This window comes from Mustelus asterias, chromosome 8 (genome assembly GCF_964213995.1).
Source record: "Mustelus asterias chromosome 8, sMusAst1.hap1.1, whole genome shotgun sequence".
NCBI lineage: Eukaryota > Metazoa > Chordata > Chondrichthyes > Carcharhiniformes > Triakidae > Mustelus > Mustelus asterias.
In genome coordinates, this window is record NC_135808.1 from 36,855,822 (window position 1) to 36,876,879 (window position 21,058).

General features: G+C 45.0%; 3 protein-coding genes across 5 annotated transcripts in view; 1 reads left to right on the forward strand and 2 right to left on the reverse strand.

The window, feature by feature from the left end:
- LOC144497032 (uncharacterized) overlaps window positions 1–21,058 on the reverse strand; it is a 410,838-nt gene that overhangs the window by 184,594 nt on the left and 205,186 nt on the right. The window lies entirely within an intron of this gene.
- The window catches only part of LOC144497016 (uncharacterized), a 46,194-nt gene that overhangs the window by 5,115 nt on the left and 20,021 nt on the right, over window positions 1–21,058 (reverse strand). Inside the window, exon 1 of one of the 3 annotated variants that reach the window (XM_078217710.1) lies at window positions 1,903–1,949. The exons of 1 other annotated variant lie outside the window; for it this stretch is intronic. The gene's annotated coding sequence lies outside the window, so the exon portion shown is untranslated. Of the gene's footprint in view, window positions 1–1,824; window positions 1,950–21,058 lie in introns of those variants that run through there. One more of the 3 variants, XM_078217707.1, reaches the window with a different exon arrangement.
- On the forward strand, window positions 5,938–20,541 carry LOC144497008 (uncharacterized). Its single transcript, XM_078217688.1, is given in 3 exon segments — window positions 5,938–7,327; window positions 7,329–7,569; window positions 16,555–20,541. Coding segments are annotated over 3 exon segments (2,793 nt in total). The 5' UTR covers window positions 5,938–5,966; the 3' UTR covers window positions 17,746–20,541.

Below are 21,058 nucleotides of genomic sequence, written 5' to 3' on the forward strand. Positions count from 1 at the left end.
CGTGAAGTGTGGATAATCCTCTCTGCATTCTCTGATGTAATACAGTGCAATCCTTCTATAAAACAGGAAAAGGAAACATGATTTCCTCCAATTCCCTCTCTTCCTTTGCTGAAGGGGTTGACTCCTCAGTTCGAGACTGTTTAACAGTGAGTGCCAGTCTGCTATTCCCCTGTGTGTGGGGATCAGAAACAAGTCCTTTCTTTTCCCACACTTGACATCCTCTGTTTCTAGCAGGGAGAGTGGATAGTGACCAGGAGCAGAAAATATGCTACTTTCTTTCCTCCACCTAGCTCCCCATTTTTCCAAAGAGTCGGGCAGAGTGTAAAACGGACGATCAATTACTGTGAGCTTGTGTCGTTCTGGTGAAGATCAATATTGCTTCAGTGTAGCTGATTGAAGGGTTCTGGTTTATCCTGGGGAGTTCAATGCACTGCACTCACTCAGACTGCACATCCCAAATTCAGCTATCACTCGAGACAAGTTGGGTGTGCAAACCGGCATCATCATACATTTGTGCAATATTGAGTCGGTGGGAGACAGAAGCCTGCTTGCCGACAATCAAATAGGGAATTTAGCACATTAATGGAGCAACTGATCACAGTTTTATGGAACTACTTTGGCCTTACGGTTTGTGGGTGGGTCGGTTGACCAGGTGGCCTTTGTGCTAAATTTAGCTCAACCTCAGTTCAGGGTGGGACGAAATGTCAGGCTGAAATAAAATTGAAAAATGCATCTGGGGACTGAGGTTTGTGTTTGAATGTGCTGCCTCGACACTTTTTGCAGTATTACTCCATTGAGATTGATGTTTTCCAGGTCAGCAACTTCCTGAGACAGCTCCACCAGAACTGTCCCCGAGGGAATTTATTAGAAGCATCAGCCCACCACCCCCTTCCTGTCCCCAGCAGCACTCAGCTTCAGTGCGGCTTTCACACCGACTACCTATTCATTGGCTAGCCAGAAATGGGGTCAACCATGGCCAGAAACACATTTCGTGTTCGCTGTGTGGGGAAGGCGATGGCCGAGAGATATCCTGACATGGCAGATCATAGAATCCCTACAGTGCAGAAAGAGATCATTTGACCCATCGAGCTTGCACCAACAACAATCCCACTCGGGTCCTATCCCCTTAACTCCATGTATTTACCCAGTAATCCCCTGACACTAAGGGGCAATTTACCATGGCCAATCCACATAATTCGCACATCTTTGGACTGTGGAAGGAAACCAGAGTACCCAGAGGAAACCCACACAGACACGCAATGTGCAAACTTCACACAGTCACCTGAGGCCAGAATTGAACCCAGGTCCCTGGCACTATGAGGCAGCAGTGCTAACCACTGTGCCACCGTGCCGTCCAAAGATGGTGGAATTTGAATTCAAGAAAAAAAATCTGGAATTAAGTATCTACAGATGACTATGAAAGCATTGTTGATCGTTGGAAAACCCAATCTGGTTCATCATGTCCTTTAGGGAAGGAAATCTGCTCTCTTTACCTGGTCTGGCCTACATGTGACTCCAGAGCCACAGCAATGTGGTTGACTCTCAACTGTCCTCCAAGGCCAACTAGGGATGGACAATAAATGCTGGCCAGCCATCGACACCCATATCCCACAAAATTAATATAAAACTTAGAGCACGCACACGAGTAAGAGAAAGGTTCAGACCCCAAAAAAGACAGGAAATAGCTCGGTCACAACACAGACAGAACTGACAATTCACGGTACACAGGATAATAACCGACTCCCAAGACACACACACAACTCAACAATAGGCAATAGTAAGAATCCTCAGACACTTTGCACCTCCCAAATAATTACACTTTACCTTCTCATATTCAGTAATGACCCATCAACAAAAGTGAGGACAGTTTACCATCGAAATGAACTTTGTTAATTCACTCACCATCTCCTCACTTGGTTTTCAGTCCCGACAGGAAGTGAAGCAGCTGTGAAAGAGGAAGAGGAGAGAATGGGCAGAGTGGGTGGGCTCTCTGATTGACGTCTCTCACAGCCAATCCAAATATTTCTGGAGTAACATGAGTTTCCTGAAGCTTGGGAAACTGACCGGTGAAACGGAGGCGACTTTGAGCAGCAGATCAGGTGGAGATTTAAACTTGTCATTGTCCCATCTGTGGCCGGAATAGCGGATAAACTCTCCCTTGGTTTGTCCTTCCCAACCCGCCTCCACCCTACCCCACCAGTCCTAGATGCCCACTTACTTTCCTCCCACCTCACTGCGCGCCCCCCGCCCCAGAAGGCGCGTTCCATTCCAAAGACTTGTTGTAGAATCAAACCGTGGCTTTTTGGGGGAGGGGGCACTGGGGTCAGTCCGTCCTCTTGTTACTGTTTAATGGGCTGCTCTGTTGGTCTCACGGAGCTTGTTTCTTGTGTCTTTTTATTTTTTAAAACTGTTACGCACCAATTCCGCTGTGTTCCGCCGTTCATTTGAAAATATATATTTTGTTCATCTATATCGAAAAAAAAAATCAGACCTCACTTATTGCAGCTGCTGTCTCAGTTCCCCTGATAAATGTTTGACAGAGATTTCTAATGTGGGAATAGCATTCTTCATCCTCAGAGTCTTTCAAACTGACATCAGTGTGGGATGTGTAGCCTCTGATTTGTTTGACGGCAGATCAGATGAGGAAGACTCACAGCATCCAAGGCAGTGGTGGGATCAGCACATGCACAGGAGAGGGGGGTCACAGGAGGGAGGGGCAAGGGGGAACGGACATGGGAGGAAGGAACAGAGAATACAGACTGGAAGAGGAGATTAAGTCAGTGCTTGGAGGATGAATCTGAGAATCGGAAGTTAATGTTTACTTTGGGATTGACTCTGAGCTTTGAGAGTTTCATTGTGACCTGTAAGAGTGACTGTATTTCGGACGAACCTGTGCTTGGAGAGCAACTCAGATTGACTCCAGGATTACCAACACTGAGGAAATAAGGAAGACACAGACTGTGGACTCGGGGAGGGGTAGTCCGGTGGGTGGTGTGATAAAAGGAAGCGCTACCAAACATCCAACCTAATTTCTTTCGACAGTTGCTGCCTGGCCTAATTTTTTTTTGCTTTGGTTATAGTTTCTAAAGCACTGAAACAGAGCATTTGGCCCATCTTCTTTCTACTGCTGCTTAAAGTCCACATGAGCTTTCTGCCTCCCTATTTTATGTCATCCTATCAGCAGATCCTTTTATTCCTTTCTCTGTCATCTACTTACCTGGCTTCCCATCAAATACATAAGAACTATTTGTCTCAACCATTTCCCGTGGGAACAAGTTCCACTTTCTAATCATTCTCTTGAGAGAGTAGTTTTACCTGAATTCTTCATTGGATTTATTATTGACCATTATATATTTCTTGCCCCCAGTTTTGGACTCCCTCGCATAAGTGGGAACGTTTTCTCTCTATTGGAGGTTGGTTCAGCTCAGTTGGCTGGACGGCTGGTTCATGATGCAGAGTGACATTCACTTCATGCACTGGCCCGCCTTTTCAACCTTGTCCCTTGCCTGAGGTGTGGTGATCTTAAGGCTAAATTCATCACCAGTCAGCTCTTCTCCTCAAAATGGAAAGCAGCCTATGGTCATCTGGAATTATGGTGACTTTGTCCCCAAATTCTGCATTTTACAATATAATTTTAAAGATTTCTAGGATGTTTTCCCCCTCAGCCTTCTTTTTTCTGGGGGAAAGAGTCCTCACCTGTTCAGTCTTTCCTGATAGTTACAATCAATCCATTCTCAATATCAGCCTTATCAATGTTTCTTTTTGCAACTTAGAATCATCGAATCCCTACAGTGCAGAAGGAGGCCATTTGGCCCATCAAGTCTGCACCAGACAACAATCCCACCCAGGCCCTATCCCCATAACCCCACAACCTGCTAAACCTGTGACACTAGGGTCAATCTATCATGGCCAGTCAACCTAATCTGCACATCTTTGGATTGTGGGAGGAAACCTAAGTATCCAGAGGAAACCCATGCAGACATGGGAAGAATATGCAAACTCCACACAGACAGTGACCGGAATTGAACCCAGGTCCCTGGCACTGTGAGGCAGCAGTGCTAACCACTGTGCCACCATGTGCCTTTCTCCAGTTCTTTCCTTTCTTTTTTCAATATGTTGATCTGAACTGTGCAGAGCTGGTGTGGTCTAAGCGTTGTCTAAACAAGATTCTAGACAAGTTTAACATCACTTCTCTGCTTTTCAATTCTATTCCTCCAAAATTGGACCCCAGTGTTATTGTTTGATTTTGTTGAACTGCCTTGTTACTTTTAATAATTGATGAATCTGTAGTTTTGTCCTTGCACAACTTGTAAATATGACACTTGGTCCTTCCTAACCTCTCCATTTGAAATAATTTGTAAACATGATAGTTTCATCAAATCAGCCCATAGTCTAGACTTCCCTAAAGTACACACAGCCAGCTCTTGAAATCCAATGGTAAAATCCTGTGAATGCTGGAAATCTGAGATTCAGAAAATGCTGGAAATCCTCAGGTCACAGTTGGCACAGTGGTTGGTACTGTTGCCTCAGGTTTGATTCCCGGCTTGGGTCACTGTCTGTGTGGAGTTTGCACGTTCTCTGCATGGGTTTTCTCTGAGTACTCCAGTTTCCTCCCAAAGTCCAAAGATGTGTGGGTTAGATGGATTGGCCATGCTAAATTGTCCCTTAATGTCAGGGGACTAGTGAGGGTAATGCATGAGGTTATGGGGATAGGGCCTGGGTGGGATTGTGGTTGGTGCAGACTCAATGGGTCGAATGGCCTTCTCCTGCACTGTAGGATTCTAGGAAACATCTGTGGCGAGAAAAGCAATCTCTCTGCAGCCTATGACATGGCCAATCACACTATCCTCTTTTGGCTAAGATCAAGTGTAGTATCGACATGCTGTGCTTGGTTGAAGTCATTCGGTTACATTTTAGCTTCATTTGAAGCAATTTTTAAAAGTGGCATCTCAGCCTTTTGGCTAAGACGCAAATAAGATCCAGCCTTGGAGGAGGAGCTATTCCTATTCCAATCAGCTTGGATCGTGTAGATCAAGCCCAAGACAGGAGGTGAGAGCCCTGTCTTGTCAGCTTGGATCGGGAATGTCTCAACTTGTGGAGACTGAACTGGACTTAATTTGATTGAATTGGAATAAAAATACAAAAAAAACCACACTATCCTCCTCCTATAACTCTTCTGTGTTGTCCAGTCAGTTGACTGTGACTTGTGTGACTTTTTCCTCTTCAGTTGTATACAGAGAATCTCCTGCAATGGTGAATCTTCCCACCGCCATCGCTCTGGTTCCTACCAAGGGTCAATCTCTGCTTTTCAATTCGATTCAGCCGCTCGGGCTCGCGCTTCCTCACATTCCAACTCCCGAACGCTGGGAGCCAACCGCCGCTGCGCGCGGCAGAACTATAACTCCCATCAGGCACCGCGAGCTGGCGCGCGCGCGCGCTCTCTCTCTTCCTCGCGACCTCTTCCTCGCGACCTCCCCCACGCCCACCCCAACAGACATGTCTGTTGACGGCAAATCTGCTATTCCTGCTCTGTCTGATTGGGTGTGTTAGCCGTCAATTAGAGTATTTGGGCTGTTTGATTGGAGCTGTGTGTTGGATATTGAGTGTGTTCATTGGAAGCATTTCCCTTCTGATTTACAGGCTGAGTTTTGTTGATGGGTCATGTTTCCTTTTCCTGTTTTACAGAAGGATTGCACCGTACTGTACCAGAGAATACAGAGAGGATAGACACCGCAGATGGATCCTGACCATCACCCAGGGAAAAACTGCACAATCGTGAGAAGACATTCAGTCCCTTCACAACATTGCTCAATACAGAGAAGGTTGGGCAGTGAAACCATCACCCAGAAACTGGCCGGGAAGATCCTGACCATCACCCAAGGCCTGGCTGCAGAATGAGATAGATGAGAAACCGTTCAACACTGAGATGTGTGACCAAACCAGCGCACAGTCATTGGTGCTCTCAAATGGCCAACCCATTCACGCAGGTGAAAAGCTTTTCAGGTGCAAGATATGCAACAAATCATTCTCAAAGTCATGGAACCTCCGCATGCACCAACGCATTCACACAGGGGAGAAACCGTTCACATGTGAGATATGGAATAAATCATTCTCGGTACCATCAACCCTCCGTACACACCAACATATTCACAGCGTGCAGCAAATCATTCTCACAGCTAACGAGCCTCCGTGCATACCAATGCATCCATACCGGGGAGAAACCATTCACCTGCAAGGTTTGTATTAAATCATTCTCCATGTCAACACAACTCCTCATTCACCAACACATTCACACAGGGGAGAAACCATTCATCTGCAAGGTGTGTAACAAATCGTTCTCAGATTCATCGATTCTCTACAAACACCAGCGTATTCACACAGGTGAGAAACCATTCACATGCAATGTGTGCAACAAGTCATTCTGGGACTCATCGTACTTCTGCAGACACCAACGCACTCACACTGGGGTGAAACCATTCACATGTGACGTGTGTGACAAATCATTCTCACTTTCATCAACTCTGCGGAAGCACCAACGCATTCACACCAGAGAGAAACCATTCACCTGCAGAGTATGTGACAAATCATGCTCCCGGCTAACGAACCTTCGCGCACACCAACGCATTCACACTGGGGAGAAACCATTCACGTGTAAGGTGTGTGAGAAATCATTCTCATGGTTAACAAATCTCCGTGCACATCAAAGTATTCACACAGGGGAGGAAGCGGTCAAGTGTGAATTGTGTGACAAATCCTTCACACAGTTAAGGAGCCTCCAGCGACATCAGGCAATCCACACAGGAGAGAAACCCTTCAAGTGTGAAGTTTGTGATAAAGCCTTTGTGAGGTCTTCAAACCTCCTTATACACCAGAGAATTCACACAGGGGAGAAACCCTTCAAATGTGAGGTTTGCAATAAAGTTTTTGCGGTATCGTGGAGCCTCCTAAAACACCAAAGAAACCACACCGGGGAGAAACCTTTCAGATGTGAGTGTTGTGAGATGGCTTTCATCCAATCCTCTGATCTGCTGAGGCACCAGAGGATTCACAAAGGGGTAAAGCCCTTCAAGTGTGAAGTGTGTGACAAAGCCTTCACACGGTCATCAACGCTTGTGCAACATCAACGCATTCACACAGGGAAGAAACCATTTACATGTGAGGTGTGCAAAAGGTCTTTTACACAGTCGTCAACACTTGTGCAACACCGACGTATTCACACTGGTGACAAACCATTCAAGTGTGTGGTGTGTGACAAAGCCTTCACAAGGTGTTCGAAACTCCTGGTCCATCTGACAGTCCACACAGGGGAGAAATCATTCACTTGCAAAGTGTGACAAATCATTCACAGAATCATCGAGCCTCCGTGTTCACCAACGCATTCACACAGGGGAGACACCATTTACATGCGAGGTGTGTGATAAATCATTTGTGTGGTCTTTGGCCCTCTGCATACACCAACGTGTTCACAGCAGGGGGAAGCCATTTGTATGAGAGATGTGTGAGAAATCATTCTCCTGGTCATCGATTCTTCAGAGACACCAATACATTCACACGGGAGAAACTATGCAAGTGTGAGGTGTGTGACAAATTGTTTGTTGAGCCAACATACCTCCTGCTCCATTAGAGGAATCACACAGTGAAATAACACTGCAATAACACTTCAAGTGTGAGGTTTACATTAACACTTACATGAAGAATGTCATTCAGGTGTGTGGTGTCTTGATGAGGCTGTCTCTCACTGTATAGCTGATCCATCAACAACAACAGGGGAAATCTGAGTTCTGTAATAAAGCCTTCACTTTTATCTGACCTGGAACATCAGTGAAGCTACACGGGAGACAAATCCTTCCTGTGGGACATGTGCCAGGATTGTTTCAACTACTCCTCTTCTGTCTCCAAACACCAACATTTCCCCATGGACTTGGAGCCAGCTCACTTGCTTCCCTTCCCCTGAGAGTTGCCTACGTTGTTTACCCTCTGGTGCTCACACAGGGGAGCTGTCCTTCCAAAGCACTGTCCGTCTCGCCAATGTCTGTCCCACTGTTCAGGAATTGAGTTGGAATTGTGAAGATTTCCCAGATTGTTCGTGAGCTGCTTCCCTTAGTCAGGATGTTTTAGGGCTGAGACATTGATCTTCTTCCCCTTGGACTTTTGGGTCTTGTGATGTCTTGGTGCTGGGTGGATGTTCATCACTGATTGAACAAGTCAATGGTCTGTGTAGCAGATATCAGTCCCTCACAGGGATTGAGTGATACAAGCTTCACTTTGAACTTTGACTTAGAACATAGAACATAGAAAAAATACAGCACAAACAGGCCCTTCGGCCCACAAGTTGCGCCGGTCATGTCCCGACCTACCTAGGCTTATATATAGGCTTACCTATAACCCTCAATCCTATTAAGTCCCATGTACTCATCCAGAAGTCTCTTAAAAGACCCTATCGAGTTTGCCTCCACCACCACTGATGGCAGCCACTCACCCACTCACCCTCTGAGTGAAAAACGTACTCTGACATCTCCTCTGTACCTACTCCCCAGCACCTTAAACCTGTGTCCTCTCGTAGCAGCCATTTCAGCCCTGGGAAAAAGCCTCCGAGAATCCACCCGATCTATACCTCTCAACATCTTGTACACCTCTATCAGGTCACCTCTCATCCTTCGTCTCTCCAAGGAGAAAAGACCGAGCTCCCTCAACCTATCCTCATAAGGCATGCCAACCAATCCAGGCAACATCCTTTAAATCTTCTCAATTCTTTCAATCATTTCCACATCCCTCCTGTAATGAGGTGATCAGAACTGAGCACAGTACTCCAAGTGAGATCTGACGAGGGTCTTATAAAGCTGCATCATTATCTCCCGACTCCGAAACTCAATCCCTCGATTGATGAAGGCCAGCACACCATATGCCTTCTTAACCACCTCCTCTACCTGCGAGGCCGATTTAAGAGTCCTTTGGACCCGGACCCCAAGGTCCTTCTGATCCTCTACACTGCTCAGAGTCTTACCCTTGATATTATACTCCTTCATCCCATTTGACCTGCCAAAATGGACCACTACACATTTATCCGGGTTGAAGTCCATCTGCCACTTCTCTGCCCAGTCTTGCATCCTATCTATGTCACGCTGCAGCTTCTGACATCCCTCCAAACTATCCACAACACCACTAACCTTTGTGTCGTCAGCAAACTTACCAACCCATCCCTCCACTTCCTCATCCAGGTCATTTATGAAAATGACAAACAGCAAGGGTCCCAGAACAGATCCCTGGGGCACTCCACTGGTGACCAACCTCCGTTCAGAAAAAGACCCATCTACAACCACTCTCTGCCTTCTGCAGGCAAGCCAGTTCTGGATCCACAAGGCAACAGCCCCTTGGATCCCATGCCCTCTCACTTTCTCGAGTCTTGCATGGGGGACCTTATTGAACACCTTGCTGAAGTCCATGTAAACCACATCTACCCTTTTTCCTTCGTCAACGTGCTTAGTCACATTTTCAAAGAACTCCACCAGGCTCGTAAGGCACGATTTGCCTTTGACAAAGCCGTGCTGACTACTTTTGAGCATACTAAGCTTCTCTAAATGTTCATAAATCCTGTCCCTCAGGATCTTCTCCATCAACTTACCATCCACTGAGGTTAGACTCACTGGTCGGTAATTTCCTGGGCTATCCCTATTCCCTTTCCTGAATATAGGAACCACATCCGCAATCCTCCAATCCTCCGGAACCTCTCCCGTCTCCATCGACGACGCAAAGATCATTGCCAGAGGCTCTGCAATCTCTTCCCTCGCCTCCCACAGTAACCTGGGGTACATCCCATCCGGTCCCGGCGACTTATTTATCTTGATGCGATTCAAAATTTCCAACACATCCTCTTTCTTAATGTCCACATACTCAATCTTTTCAGTCCGCCTCAATCCTGTAGTACAACTACGCAGGTCTTTTTCCACCGTGAATACCGAGGTAAAATATTCATTAAGCACCTCTGCTATTTCTTCCGGTTCTGTACAGACATTCTCACCTTCACATTTTATAGGTCTTATTCCTTCACATCTCATCCTTTCACTCTTCACATATTTATAGAACGCCTTAGGGTTCTCCTTAATCTTACCTGCCAAGGCCTTCTCGTGACCCCTTCTGGCTCTCCTAATTTCTTTCTTAAGTCCCTTCCTAAAAGCCGTATACTCATCTAGATCCCTATCATCGCCTAGTTCTCTGAACCTTTTGTATGCTTTCCTTTTCTTTTTGACTCGGTTCAGCGTAGCTTTTGTGCACCACGGTTCCCGTAACCTGCCAAAACCTCCCTGTCTCATCGGAACGTTGTCATGCAGAACTCCAGACAAACATTCCTTGAAAATCTGCCACCTTATTTCGGTACTTTTCCTGAAGAATACCTCCTTCCAATTTACTCCTCTAATCTCCTGCCTGATGGCTTCATATTTCCCCTTACTCCAGATAAACACTTTCCTAGCTTGCCTGATCCTATCTCTTTCCAATGCGAGCGTAAAGGAGATAGTTATGATCACTATCCCCAAGATGCTCCCCCACTGAGAGATCCAACACCTGTCCAGGCTCATTAGCCAGTACCAGATCGAGTACAGCCTCTCCTCTTGTAGGCTTATCCACATGCTGTGCCAGGAAACCCTCCTGAACATACCTAACAAACTCCTCCCCATCCAAACCCCTTACCCCAGGGATATTCCAATCGATGTTTGGGAAATTAAAGTCTCCCATCACGACAACCCTGTTATTACTGCATCTCTCCAGGATCTGTTTCCCTATCTGCTCCTCAACATCCCTGTTACTATTGGGCGGCCTGCAGAAAACACCCAGTGACTTGGTTTAGACCTCCAACATTGTCCTTATTTCCAGACAAATCCAAGGAAAATGTTGAGAACAACACCAGGAACTCTTCATTACATTCATGAAGTCATCAAGACACGGTGGCACAGTGGTTAGCGCTGCTGCCTCACAGCGCCAGGACCTGGGTTTGACTCCGGGCTTGGGTCACTGTCTGTGTGGGGTTTGCCTGTGTCTGCATGGGTTTCCTCCAGGTGGTTCGTTTTCCTTCCACAGTCCAAAGATTTGCAGGTTAGGTGGATCGGTCATGCTAAATTGTCCCTTAGTGTCCAAGATGTGTAGATTAGGAGGATTAGCAGGATAAATGTGTGGGGTTAAGGATGAGGCCGAATGGCCTCTTCTGCACTGTAGGGATGCTATGATTTGACTAAGTAAATCATGAGGCTCTGTGGATTGTGCTCCAATGATTTGGATGCCCAAGAAACTTCATCACAATCCTGCAATTGCTTCATGATGATGTGACTGTAACTGTCTTGAGTGGGAGATCTGAAACTGAAGCCTTCAACATTCAGACTGGTGTCAAACAAAGCAGTGCGATAGGCCCCAATTTATTTACAATCGAACTGAGAGTGAACATTCACGTCATCAAAAAACCACTGCACTCTTGTGTCAGAGAAATATCATCTCAATAGGAAACTCATTTACCTCAGTCACCTCTATGCCAAAACTAAACTGACCACCACATATACACATGATCAACAGTTTGTAGATGACTGCAGTGTTGTGGTCCACTCTGCAACAGATTTTAAACCTCTCTCGATCTCTTCAATTCTGCATGTGTTTGTATGATGGAAATCAGAGAGAGATAGGATCTTCAGGCATTTAGAGACACAAGGACTGATTCGGGACAGTCAGCATAGCTTTGTGAGTGGAAAATCATGTCTCACAAATTTGATTGAGTTTTTTGGAGGGATAACCAAGAAGGTAGATGAGGGCAGTGCAGTTGATGTCGTCTGCATGGACTTTAGCAAGGTCTTTGACAAGGTATTGCATCGTAGGTTGTTGCATAAAGTTAAATCTCATGGGAACAAGGGTGAGGGATCTAAATGGATACAAAATTGGCTTCTTGACAGAAGCCAGAGGGTGGTGGAAGAGGGTTGTTTTTCAAAGTGGAGGCCTGTGACCAGCAGTGTGCCTCAGGGATCAGTGCTGGGTCCACTGTTATTTGTCATTGATATTAATGATTTGGAGGAGAATATAGGAGGCATGGTTAGTAAGTTTGTAGATGACACCATGATTGGTGGCATAGTGGACAGTGAAGAACGTTATCTCCGTTTGCAATGGGCTCTTGATCAATTGGGCCAGTGGCTGCGAATGGCAGATGGAGTTTAATTTAGATAAATGAAAGGTGATGCATTTTGGTAGATTGAACCAGGGCAGGACTTACTCAGTTAATGGTAGGGCGTTGGGGAGAGTTACAGAACAAAGAGATCGAGGGGTACATGTTCATAGCTCCTTGAAAGTGGAGTCAGAGGTGGACAGAATGGTGAAGAAGGCAATCGGCATGCTTGGTTTCATCGGTCAGAACATTGAATACAGGAGTTGGGACGGCTTGTTGAAGTTGTACAAGACATTGGTACGGCCACACTTGGAATACTATGTACAGTTCTGCTCACTCTATTATAGAAAGGATATTATTAAACTAGAAAGGGTGCAGAAAAGATTTACTAGAATGCTACCGGGACTTGATGGTTTGGGTTATAAGGAGAGGCTGGATAGACTGGGACTTTTTTCTCCGGAGAGTAGGAGGCTGAGGGGTGATCTTATAGAGGTCTATAAAATAATGAGGGGCACAGATCAGCTAGATAGTGGTTTTAGACTCCGCTTCCCAAAGGTAGGGGAGTCTTAAACTAGAGGGCATAGCTTTAAGGTGAGAGGGAAGAGATACAAAAGTGTCCAGAGGGGCAATTTCTTTCACACAGAGGATGGTGAGTGTCTGGAACAAGCTGCCAGAGATAGTAGTAGAGGCAGGTACAATTTTGTCTTTTAAAAGGCATTTAGATAGTTACATGGATAAGATGGGTATAGAGGGATATCGGCCAAATGCGGGCAATTGGGATTAGCTTTGGTGTTTAAAAAAAAGGGTGGCATGGACAAGTTGGGCCGAAGGGACTGGTTCCGTGCTGTAAACCTCTATGACTATCTGACTCTATGAAATGAGCACCATCCTGTGCCACTGAAGTTTGGTGTCATCTCTGACCGTTGGAACTGGGAACCAGATTAAAGCACAGGGATTTTAATGAAACTTTTGTCTGTCGTATTCTGAAAGAATTTCACCTGATGTGTGTGTGATAGTAAAGTGAGCCAGCTCTCAGGAATGGATATGGGGTAGAAATGGACCCTGCTTTCAATTGTCAATGTCAATTATAGACAGATCCTCTTCAGGTGATGGGTGTTTGATTGATACCATGGGTAACGTTTGCAATCTAATGTCTTCCAAGATTCATTTAATGTTCTGGGAAAGAATTTGAGTCATTTTCAAATGCTTTGCTGTTTTGGTTGATTCATAGTTTGGTGTAAGCTGAATATTGTGTTGATTGTCTGCTATTTTATCAATCTTCTGTTTAGATTTATAACTCACAATAAATTCATGTTCTAAGCTGAAATCAAACTACCTGATTTGTCAGCATGGTGTGTTCCTATTCACTGAAATACTCAGGAGCCTAGAATAAGAGCTCTGTACACAATATATTGGTCAGTCTCACTGGGGGCTGGTATACTTTCTCCATCAATGGGTTTAGAATTTCCCAATCACAGGATGCTAAGTGTTTCCTGAAGAAAGACTTATGTTTTCATATCAACTTCCAAAAACCTGTGTCATCTCAACTCCTCGCTTCCTGAAGACATATTTTTGACAGACAATAAAGCAAGGGTTATGTGGGTCAATGTGAAAGCTGAGTTGAGACCATACCCATAACCTGATCAGCCGTGATCTTATTGGATGGCAGAGCAGACTTGAAGGGCTTAATGGCCTTCTCCTGCTCCTAAAGAATGATGAGGATAATCATTATGACCTTAATAACATTGCATGCAGTTTCTGCTTTTTTTTTCCAGTTATGATACAGATTTTAAGATCATGAACTTTCTCTTTATCCCTCTCAATTTTCTAATGCTGGACAAGGAGAGAGAATAGGTGGAGAGAAGTATAGCAAGGAGGAAGAGAGCTAAGAGGAGGAGGTAAGAGGAGGGGGGTAGGAGAATGAAAATGAAAAGATAGAAACAGAACAAACGGAGGAGGAAAGAGGAGCGATAGGAGGAGATAATAGAAAGAGAATAAATTACTTCATTAAATTGAATACAACACTCAGAGAACAGCAGCAGAGGTCACTGGAGTTTTATGGAATAGCTCCTGCCCCAAGGTGTTGGCCGTGATTGGTAACACTCACTTGGCATTGAAGGTAGCCTGAGGAGACTCAAAGCTCCCTGAACAGAAAATAATTCCCCTCCTTCATGTAGTGTGTAATGACTGTCTGAGAATACTCCATGTGAACCTCACTCACACTGGATCACCCCACAATGCTTTAGTTGTCAGAAACCCAGACATCACATCCATATTCAGGGAAGCTGTGACCAGGTGACCAGCTGATTCGGGACAATGTTCATCTCTTCCTTCTGTGACTGATGTCACCATTTCATGTACAACACACTGAGGATGAGGTTTTGTTTAGGTTTGATATCTATGTCTTTCTGAGGGAATCTCTAAACACTCGGACAAGCTTTTCTTTCCCTCCCAGATGTTCCTTTCTCTTGTGCCACTGTATTTCCTGGGTTCATTTCCCTCCCGTCCTCCTCTCCATCCTCTCTTCTATACAGGTGCTGATCTCACCACTGCACAACATCACTGCCTTGGATGCTGTGGGTCTTCCTCTCCTGATCTGCTGTCAAACACATCCCAAGCTACACATCCCACACTGATGTTGTCAGTTTGAAAGCCTCCGAGGATGAAGAATGTTGTTCCCACACTAGAAATCTCTGTCAAACATTTACCAGGGGAACTGAGACAGCAGCTGCGATAAGTGAGGTTTTATTCAGATGGGGCAATGACAAATTTAAATCCCCACCTGATCTGCTGCTCAAAGTCGCCTCCGTTTCACCGGTCAGTTTCCCAAGCTTCAGGAAATTCATGTTACTGCAGAAATATTTGGATTGGCTGTGAGAGACTTCAATCAGAGAGCCCACCCACTCTGTCCATTCCCTCCTCTTCCTCTTTCACAGCTGCTTCACTTCCTGTAGGGACTGAAAACCAAGTGAGGAGATGGTGAGTGAAGGAGCAGAATTTATAATAATTACATTGCATAATATCCACGCTAATGTTCAGGCAGTCTGACTATCCTGTGGGGAATCAGGTGTGGGAATGCCCCTCATGCTATGTGAGAAGATCCAGCTGAGAGACCTGTTTACTCGGTGCTTTGTGCTGAGCTGTTTGATTGGAGCTGTGTGTTGGATATTGAGTGTGTTTATTGGAAGCATTTCCCTTCTTATTTACAGGCTGAGTTTTGTTGATGGGTCATTGCTGAATATGAGAAGGTGAGGTGTAATTATCTGGGAGGGGCAGAGACACATTTATTGAAATGTCTTTTAATGTCTTCTTTAAACATTTTACCTGAAGGCCTTGGCATTTCCCAAAAGCCTGGTTTGGATTTGATAATTTTGCCCAGTGCTGTGTCTGATAGCTGAATTTGGGATGTGCAGTCTGAGTGAGTGCAGTGTATCTAATTCCCAGGATAAACCAGAACCCTTTAGTCAGCTAAACTGAAGTGATATTTTCCTTAGCTTTTTGCAGTTCCTGCCCAGTGTATTTTTTGCAAATAATTGGGAAAAGTGGAGAAATTTCAAAATCTACATTGAATTTACACCTTTCCTGCGTGTTTAAGGTGAAACTGGACTTTGACAACACGACACAAGCTAATAGTGATTTGATAGCCCATTTTACACTCTGCTCGACTGTCTTTGGCATTACCCTCATGATGCCTGAGAATTTGTTGGCTGGGCAGAGGAAAGAAAGCCATGTGTCTGTTACTGGTCACCATCCTGTGTCCCTGCTGGAAGCAGAGGGTGTGTGAATTCAAGTGAGGAACAATAAAGGACTTTTATCTGATCCCCACAAAGAGGAATAGCAGACTGGCACTCAATGTGAAATGGTGTCGATCGGTGTCAGCCCCTTCAGCAAAGGAGAAGAGAGAATGGAGGAAATCAAGTTTTCTTTTCCTGTTTTACAGAAGGATTGCACTGTACTACACCAGAGAATATTGTGAAGATAGACACCGTCGATGGATCCTAACCATCACTCAAGGAACAACACAACTGTGGGAAGACACCTAGTCCCTTCACAGCATTGCCCAACACAGAGAAGGTTGGGCACTGAAACCATCATCTGGAAATCGCTTGGGTCACGGGAGATTTGAGATATCATCAGATCTGAAACTGGTCAGCGGTGTGGAACCTTCCACCAGAGTTAATCTTTCCGAAGATTTGGCTGTGGGTGATCAGTCAGGGTGAGGCTGGGAAAAAGTGAGAGTGGGCTTCAAGTGTGGTGAGAGTTTCAATCAGTCTTTGAATCTCAAGAACCACTGACTCTTTCCTACAGGTGAGAAGCTGTGCAAGTGGTGGAAGTCTCTACCGTCTCAGAGGATCACCTAATATATAGGATACATCTGTAACAACATCTGTCAAGACAACAGCAGCTCCATGGCAGAGAAACAGTTCAGGTGTGAAGTTTGTGATAAAGCTTTTCTGAAATCGTCAGGCCTCATAATACACCAAAGGATTCACACAGGGGAGAAACCCTTCAGTTGTGATATATGTGAGGCGGCTTTCACTAGTTCCTCCAAGCTGCTGAGACACCATCGCATTCACACAGGTGAGAAACCATTCATTTGTGAGGTTTGCAACAAATCATTCTTGCAGTCATCGGATCTCCGTGTCCACCATCGCACTCACACAGGGGAGAAACCATTCACATGTGAGGTCTGTGATGAATCATTCACGCAGTCATCGACCCTCCGTGTTCACCAACGCATTCACACCGGGGAGAAACCATTCAAGTGCAAGGTGTGCGACAAATCATTCTCAGATTCATCAGCCCTCCGGAGACACCGACGCATTCACACAGGGGAGAAACCATTCAGATGCGAGGTATGTGACAAATCATTCTTGCAGTCATTCGATCTACGTGTACACCTACGCACTCACACAGGAGAGAGACCATTCACGTGTGAGGTTTGTGATGAATCATTCACTCAGTCATCGAGCCTAAATGTTCACAAACGCACTCACACAGGGGAGAGACCATTTACATGCAAGGTGTGTGATAAATCATTCTCATGGTCGTCAACCCTCCGTCTCCATCGACGCACGCATACAGGGGAAAGACCGTACACGTGCGAGGTGTGTGACGAATCATTTTTGTGGTCATCAACTCTCCGAATCCATCAACGTATTCACACAGGGGAGAAACCATTCAAGTGTGAGGTGTGTGAGAAATCATTTGCACAGTCATCCAATCTACTTGTACATCAACGTACTCACACAGGAGAAAGACCGTTCACATGCGAGGTCTGTGAGGAATCATTCTCGCGGGCATCAACCCTTCGTGTCCACCAACAAATTCACACAGGCAAGAAACCATTCCAGTGTGAAGTTTGTGACAAATCATTTGCTAGGTTATCCAACCTCCATGTCCACCAACGCACTCATACAGGAGAGAAACCGTTTACTTGTGAGGTCTGTGACGAATCTTTCACACAGTCATCGAACCTCCGTGTCCACCAACGCATTCACACTGGGGAGAAACCATTCCAATGTGAGGTGTGTAACAAATCATTCTCACGGGCTGAGAATCTCTGTTTACACCGACGTAACCACTGGAGTGAGACCTTTGAAGTGTGAGGTGTGTATATACCAATGCATTTACACTGGGGAGAAATCATTCAAGTGTGAGGTGTGTGACAAATCATTTTTAGATTCATTGAAATTCCTGTTCCATCAGACTGTTCACAGCGAACAGAAACCAATAAAATGTGTGATGTACGACAAAACGTTATTGGATTCATTGAACTGCAGATGCCAACACATTCAGACAGGAGAGGCAGTTAAATTGTGTGGTATGTGACAAAGCCTTTTCACAGTTATCGAAGCATCTGATCCATCTGAGGATCTACAAAAGGGAGAAACCATTTGTGTGATGTGTGTGACAAATCATTCTCCACAGTTATGGAACCTCTGCACACACCAACAAGTCATACAGGTGAGGAGCAGTTCAAGTGTGAGGTACCTGACAAAATCTTCACAAAGTTTTCAAAGTTCCTGGTCCATCAGACAGTTCACACAGGGGAGAAACCATTGAAATGTAAAAAGCACGACAGATCACTCTTACAATCATATAAACACCTGCTATATCCAAGGATCCACATAAGGGAATAGGATTCTAAGTGTGAATTTTGGGAGAAAACTTTCTTGACGTCTTGATTCGAGACATCACTGTAAGTTCTGTCAGAAATCCTTCACACAGTTGTTGGTCCTCCTGGAACTACTTAGCCTAATTCTTGCCAATCGGTCATAAGAATGTGAATCTCTACTAAGCTCACTACAGAGGATGTTCAGTGGTATTGAGACACAGAACAAGAAGTAGCTTTCACTCACATCAAACAACTAGTGACAATGCCAGTGCTGAGTTACTATGATGTCAATGATGAAGTCACCCTGCAGTGAGATGCCAGTGAAACAGGACTCGGAGCAACCCTCATGCAGCCAAGACAACCAGTTGTGTTTGTATCCAAAGCATTAGCGCAAACTGAACGATGCTATGCACAGACTGAGAAAGAGTGCCTGGTTATTGTCTTTGCTTGTGAGCATTTCAACCAGTACCTGTTTGGGAGAGAGAAAGTGATGGTAGAGTCTGACCACAAGTCACTTCAAAGCATCTTTCTCAAACTGCTTCTATCTGCTCCAAAGTGTTTACAAAGGATGTTACTTTGTTTGCAGATAAATCATTTGGCAGTGAACCCTGAACACTTTACAGATTATATGTGCAATGTGTGCAATTGGAACAAGCTGGAAAGAACAGAATTCTTTTGTTCAAGTGGACTATTTTTCTGGAATAACTTGTAAATAAAAATGAGGATGTTTGGGTAAATCCCTTTATACACTGTGGATCCCATATGTCACCTCTGATGTCATTATGTGTAAATAAAGGTTTGAGACAATAACCATTTTACACACCACATGGAACATTGTTTAAAATTCAGATTACTCCAAATATTTCTGGGTGAAACGGAGGGGACTTTGAGCAGCAAATTAGTTTTTAAACTTGTCATTGTCTCATCTGAATAAAACCTCACTTATTGAAGCTGCTGTCCCAGTTCCCCCTGGTAAATGTTTGATATATATTTCTAGCGTGGAAATAGCATTCTTCATCCTCAGAGGCTTTCAAATGACAACATCAATATTGGATGTGTAGCCTCGGATGTGTTCAAACAGCAGATGGAAGTGGAACAAGAGTGGAAGACCCACAGCATTCAAGACAGTGATGATGTGCAGTGATAGGATCGACACATGTACAGAAGTGAGAGAGAGGAACAGGAGGAAGGGGCCACGGCAGAGTGGGAACATGGAAGATAGGATGTCATGCTGTGACTCCAGGAGTGATTTAGGAGTGGCGCAGTCATTGGGGAGTGTGTTACTCAGAATCTGTGACTGGGGGAGTGACTGATTCAGAAACTGACTCTGTGACTGGGGGAGGGACTGTGACTCAGAGATTGATTCTGACTGAACAGTGACTGTGACTCAGAAACTGACTCTGACTGGGGGAGTGACTATGACTGGGAGATTGAATCTGTGACTGGGGGAGTGACTATGACTGGGAGATTGATTCTGTGACTGGGGGAGTGCCTTGGGAATTGATCCTCGCCAGACCTCTTTGCCAGATTTTCACACCTCAGCTGATGCCAAAACCCTTCCCAGATTCCTAGCTCTGCATCTCACCCCTCAATTGATCCCAAGTACCTTTGCACTTTTATATCTAGTGGTGGGAGAGTGTTCTGTAGACCAATATGATTGAAGAATACCAAGGATTTTCAGATAGTCGATGATTGTTGAATGGAGATCTTGTGGTGCAGTGGGTAGTGTCTCTGCCTCTGAACCAGAAGCTCTGGGTCTGAGTCCCACTCCTGGACGACTTGGCGAAGAAAGGTATGTTCATAACGTGGCCATACAGGTTGAAAATGTGCCTGTAGATCCTTCCAACACACCAATGACAGGTGGTAAGAGTGGAAGAGATTCCTGGTTAGCCATGCGATGAAAAGAAATCGGAGCCTCTACCATCACTATCGATAGCTCCAGGCTACAACATGCTGTAAAACTTGCCATAGCAACTCAAGACTCCCCGTTGGACGGTTGGACTGGATCAGGTTGGTGCCAACAGCACAGGGTTCAATTCCTGTTCTGGCTGGGGTAGATTTGGGATCTGCCACCTTGCCATTACTGTGGTGAGGGCCATTGCAATGCGGGTCAGACCTGCCTTTTCTTTTTACTTGGTGCTTCAACTCTCCATTGCAGCTTAATATTTATAAAACTAATTACTGTACAAAAAGCTGAAAACAACATTTCCTTTTGAAAGCATTTTCAATTCATTTTGTTCTCAATGTCATTTTTTACAAAAATGTTTGAAATATAAACTGTACAAATTAGTTTAATATCAATCTATGCTACATTTTCTCTCCAAGAGTTCAACATATAATTAATGTGCAAGTCTGTATATATTCAAACAATAAGAAGTCTCACAACACCAGGTTAAAGTCCAACAGGTTTATTTGGTAGCAAATACCATAAGCTTTCGGAGCGCTGCTCCTTCGTCAGATGGAGTGGAAATGTGCTCTCAAACAGTGCACAGAGACACAAAATCAAGTTACAGAATACTGATTAGAATGCGAATCTCTACAGCCAGCCAGGTCTTAAAGGTACAGACAATGTGGGTGGAGGGAGCATTAAACACAGGTTAAAGAGATGTGTATTGTCTCCAGACAGAACAGCTAGTGAGATTCTGCAAGTCCAGGAGGCAAGCTGTGGGGGTTACTGATAATGTGATATAAATCCAACATCCCGGTTTAGGCCGTCCTCATGTGTGCGGAACTTGGCTATCAGTTTCTGCTCAGCGACTCTGCGCTGTCGTGTGTCGTGAAGGATCTTCAGGTAAGCGTTCTCC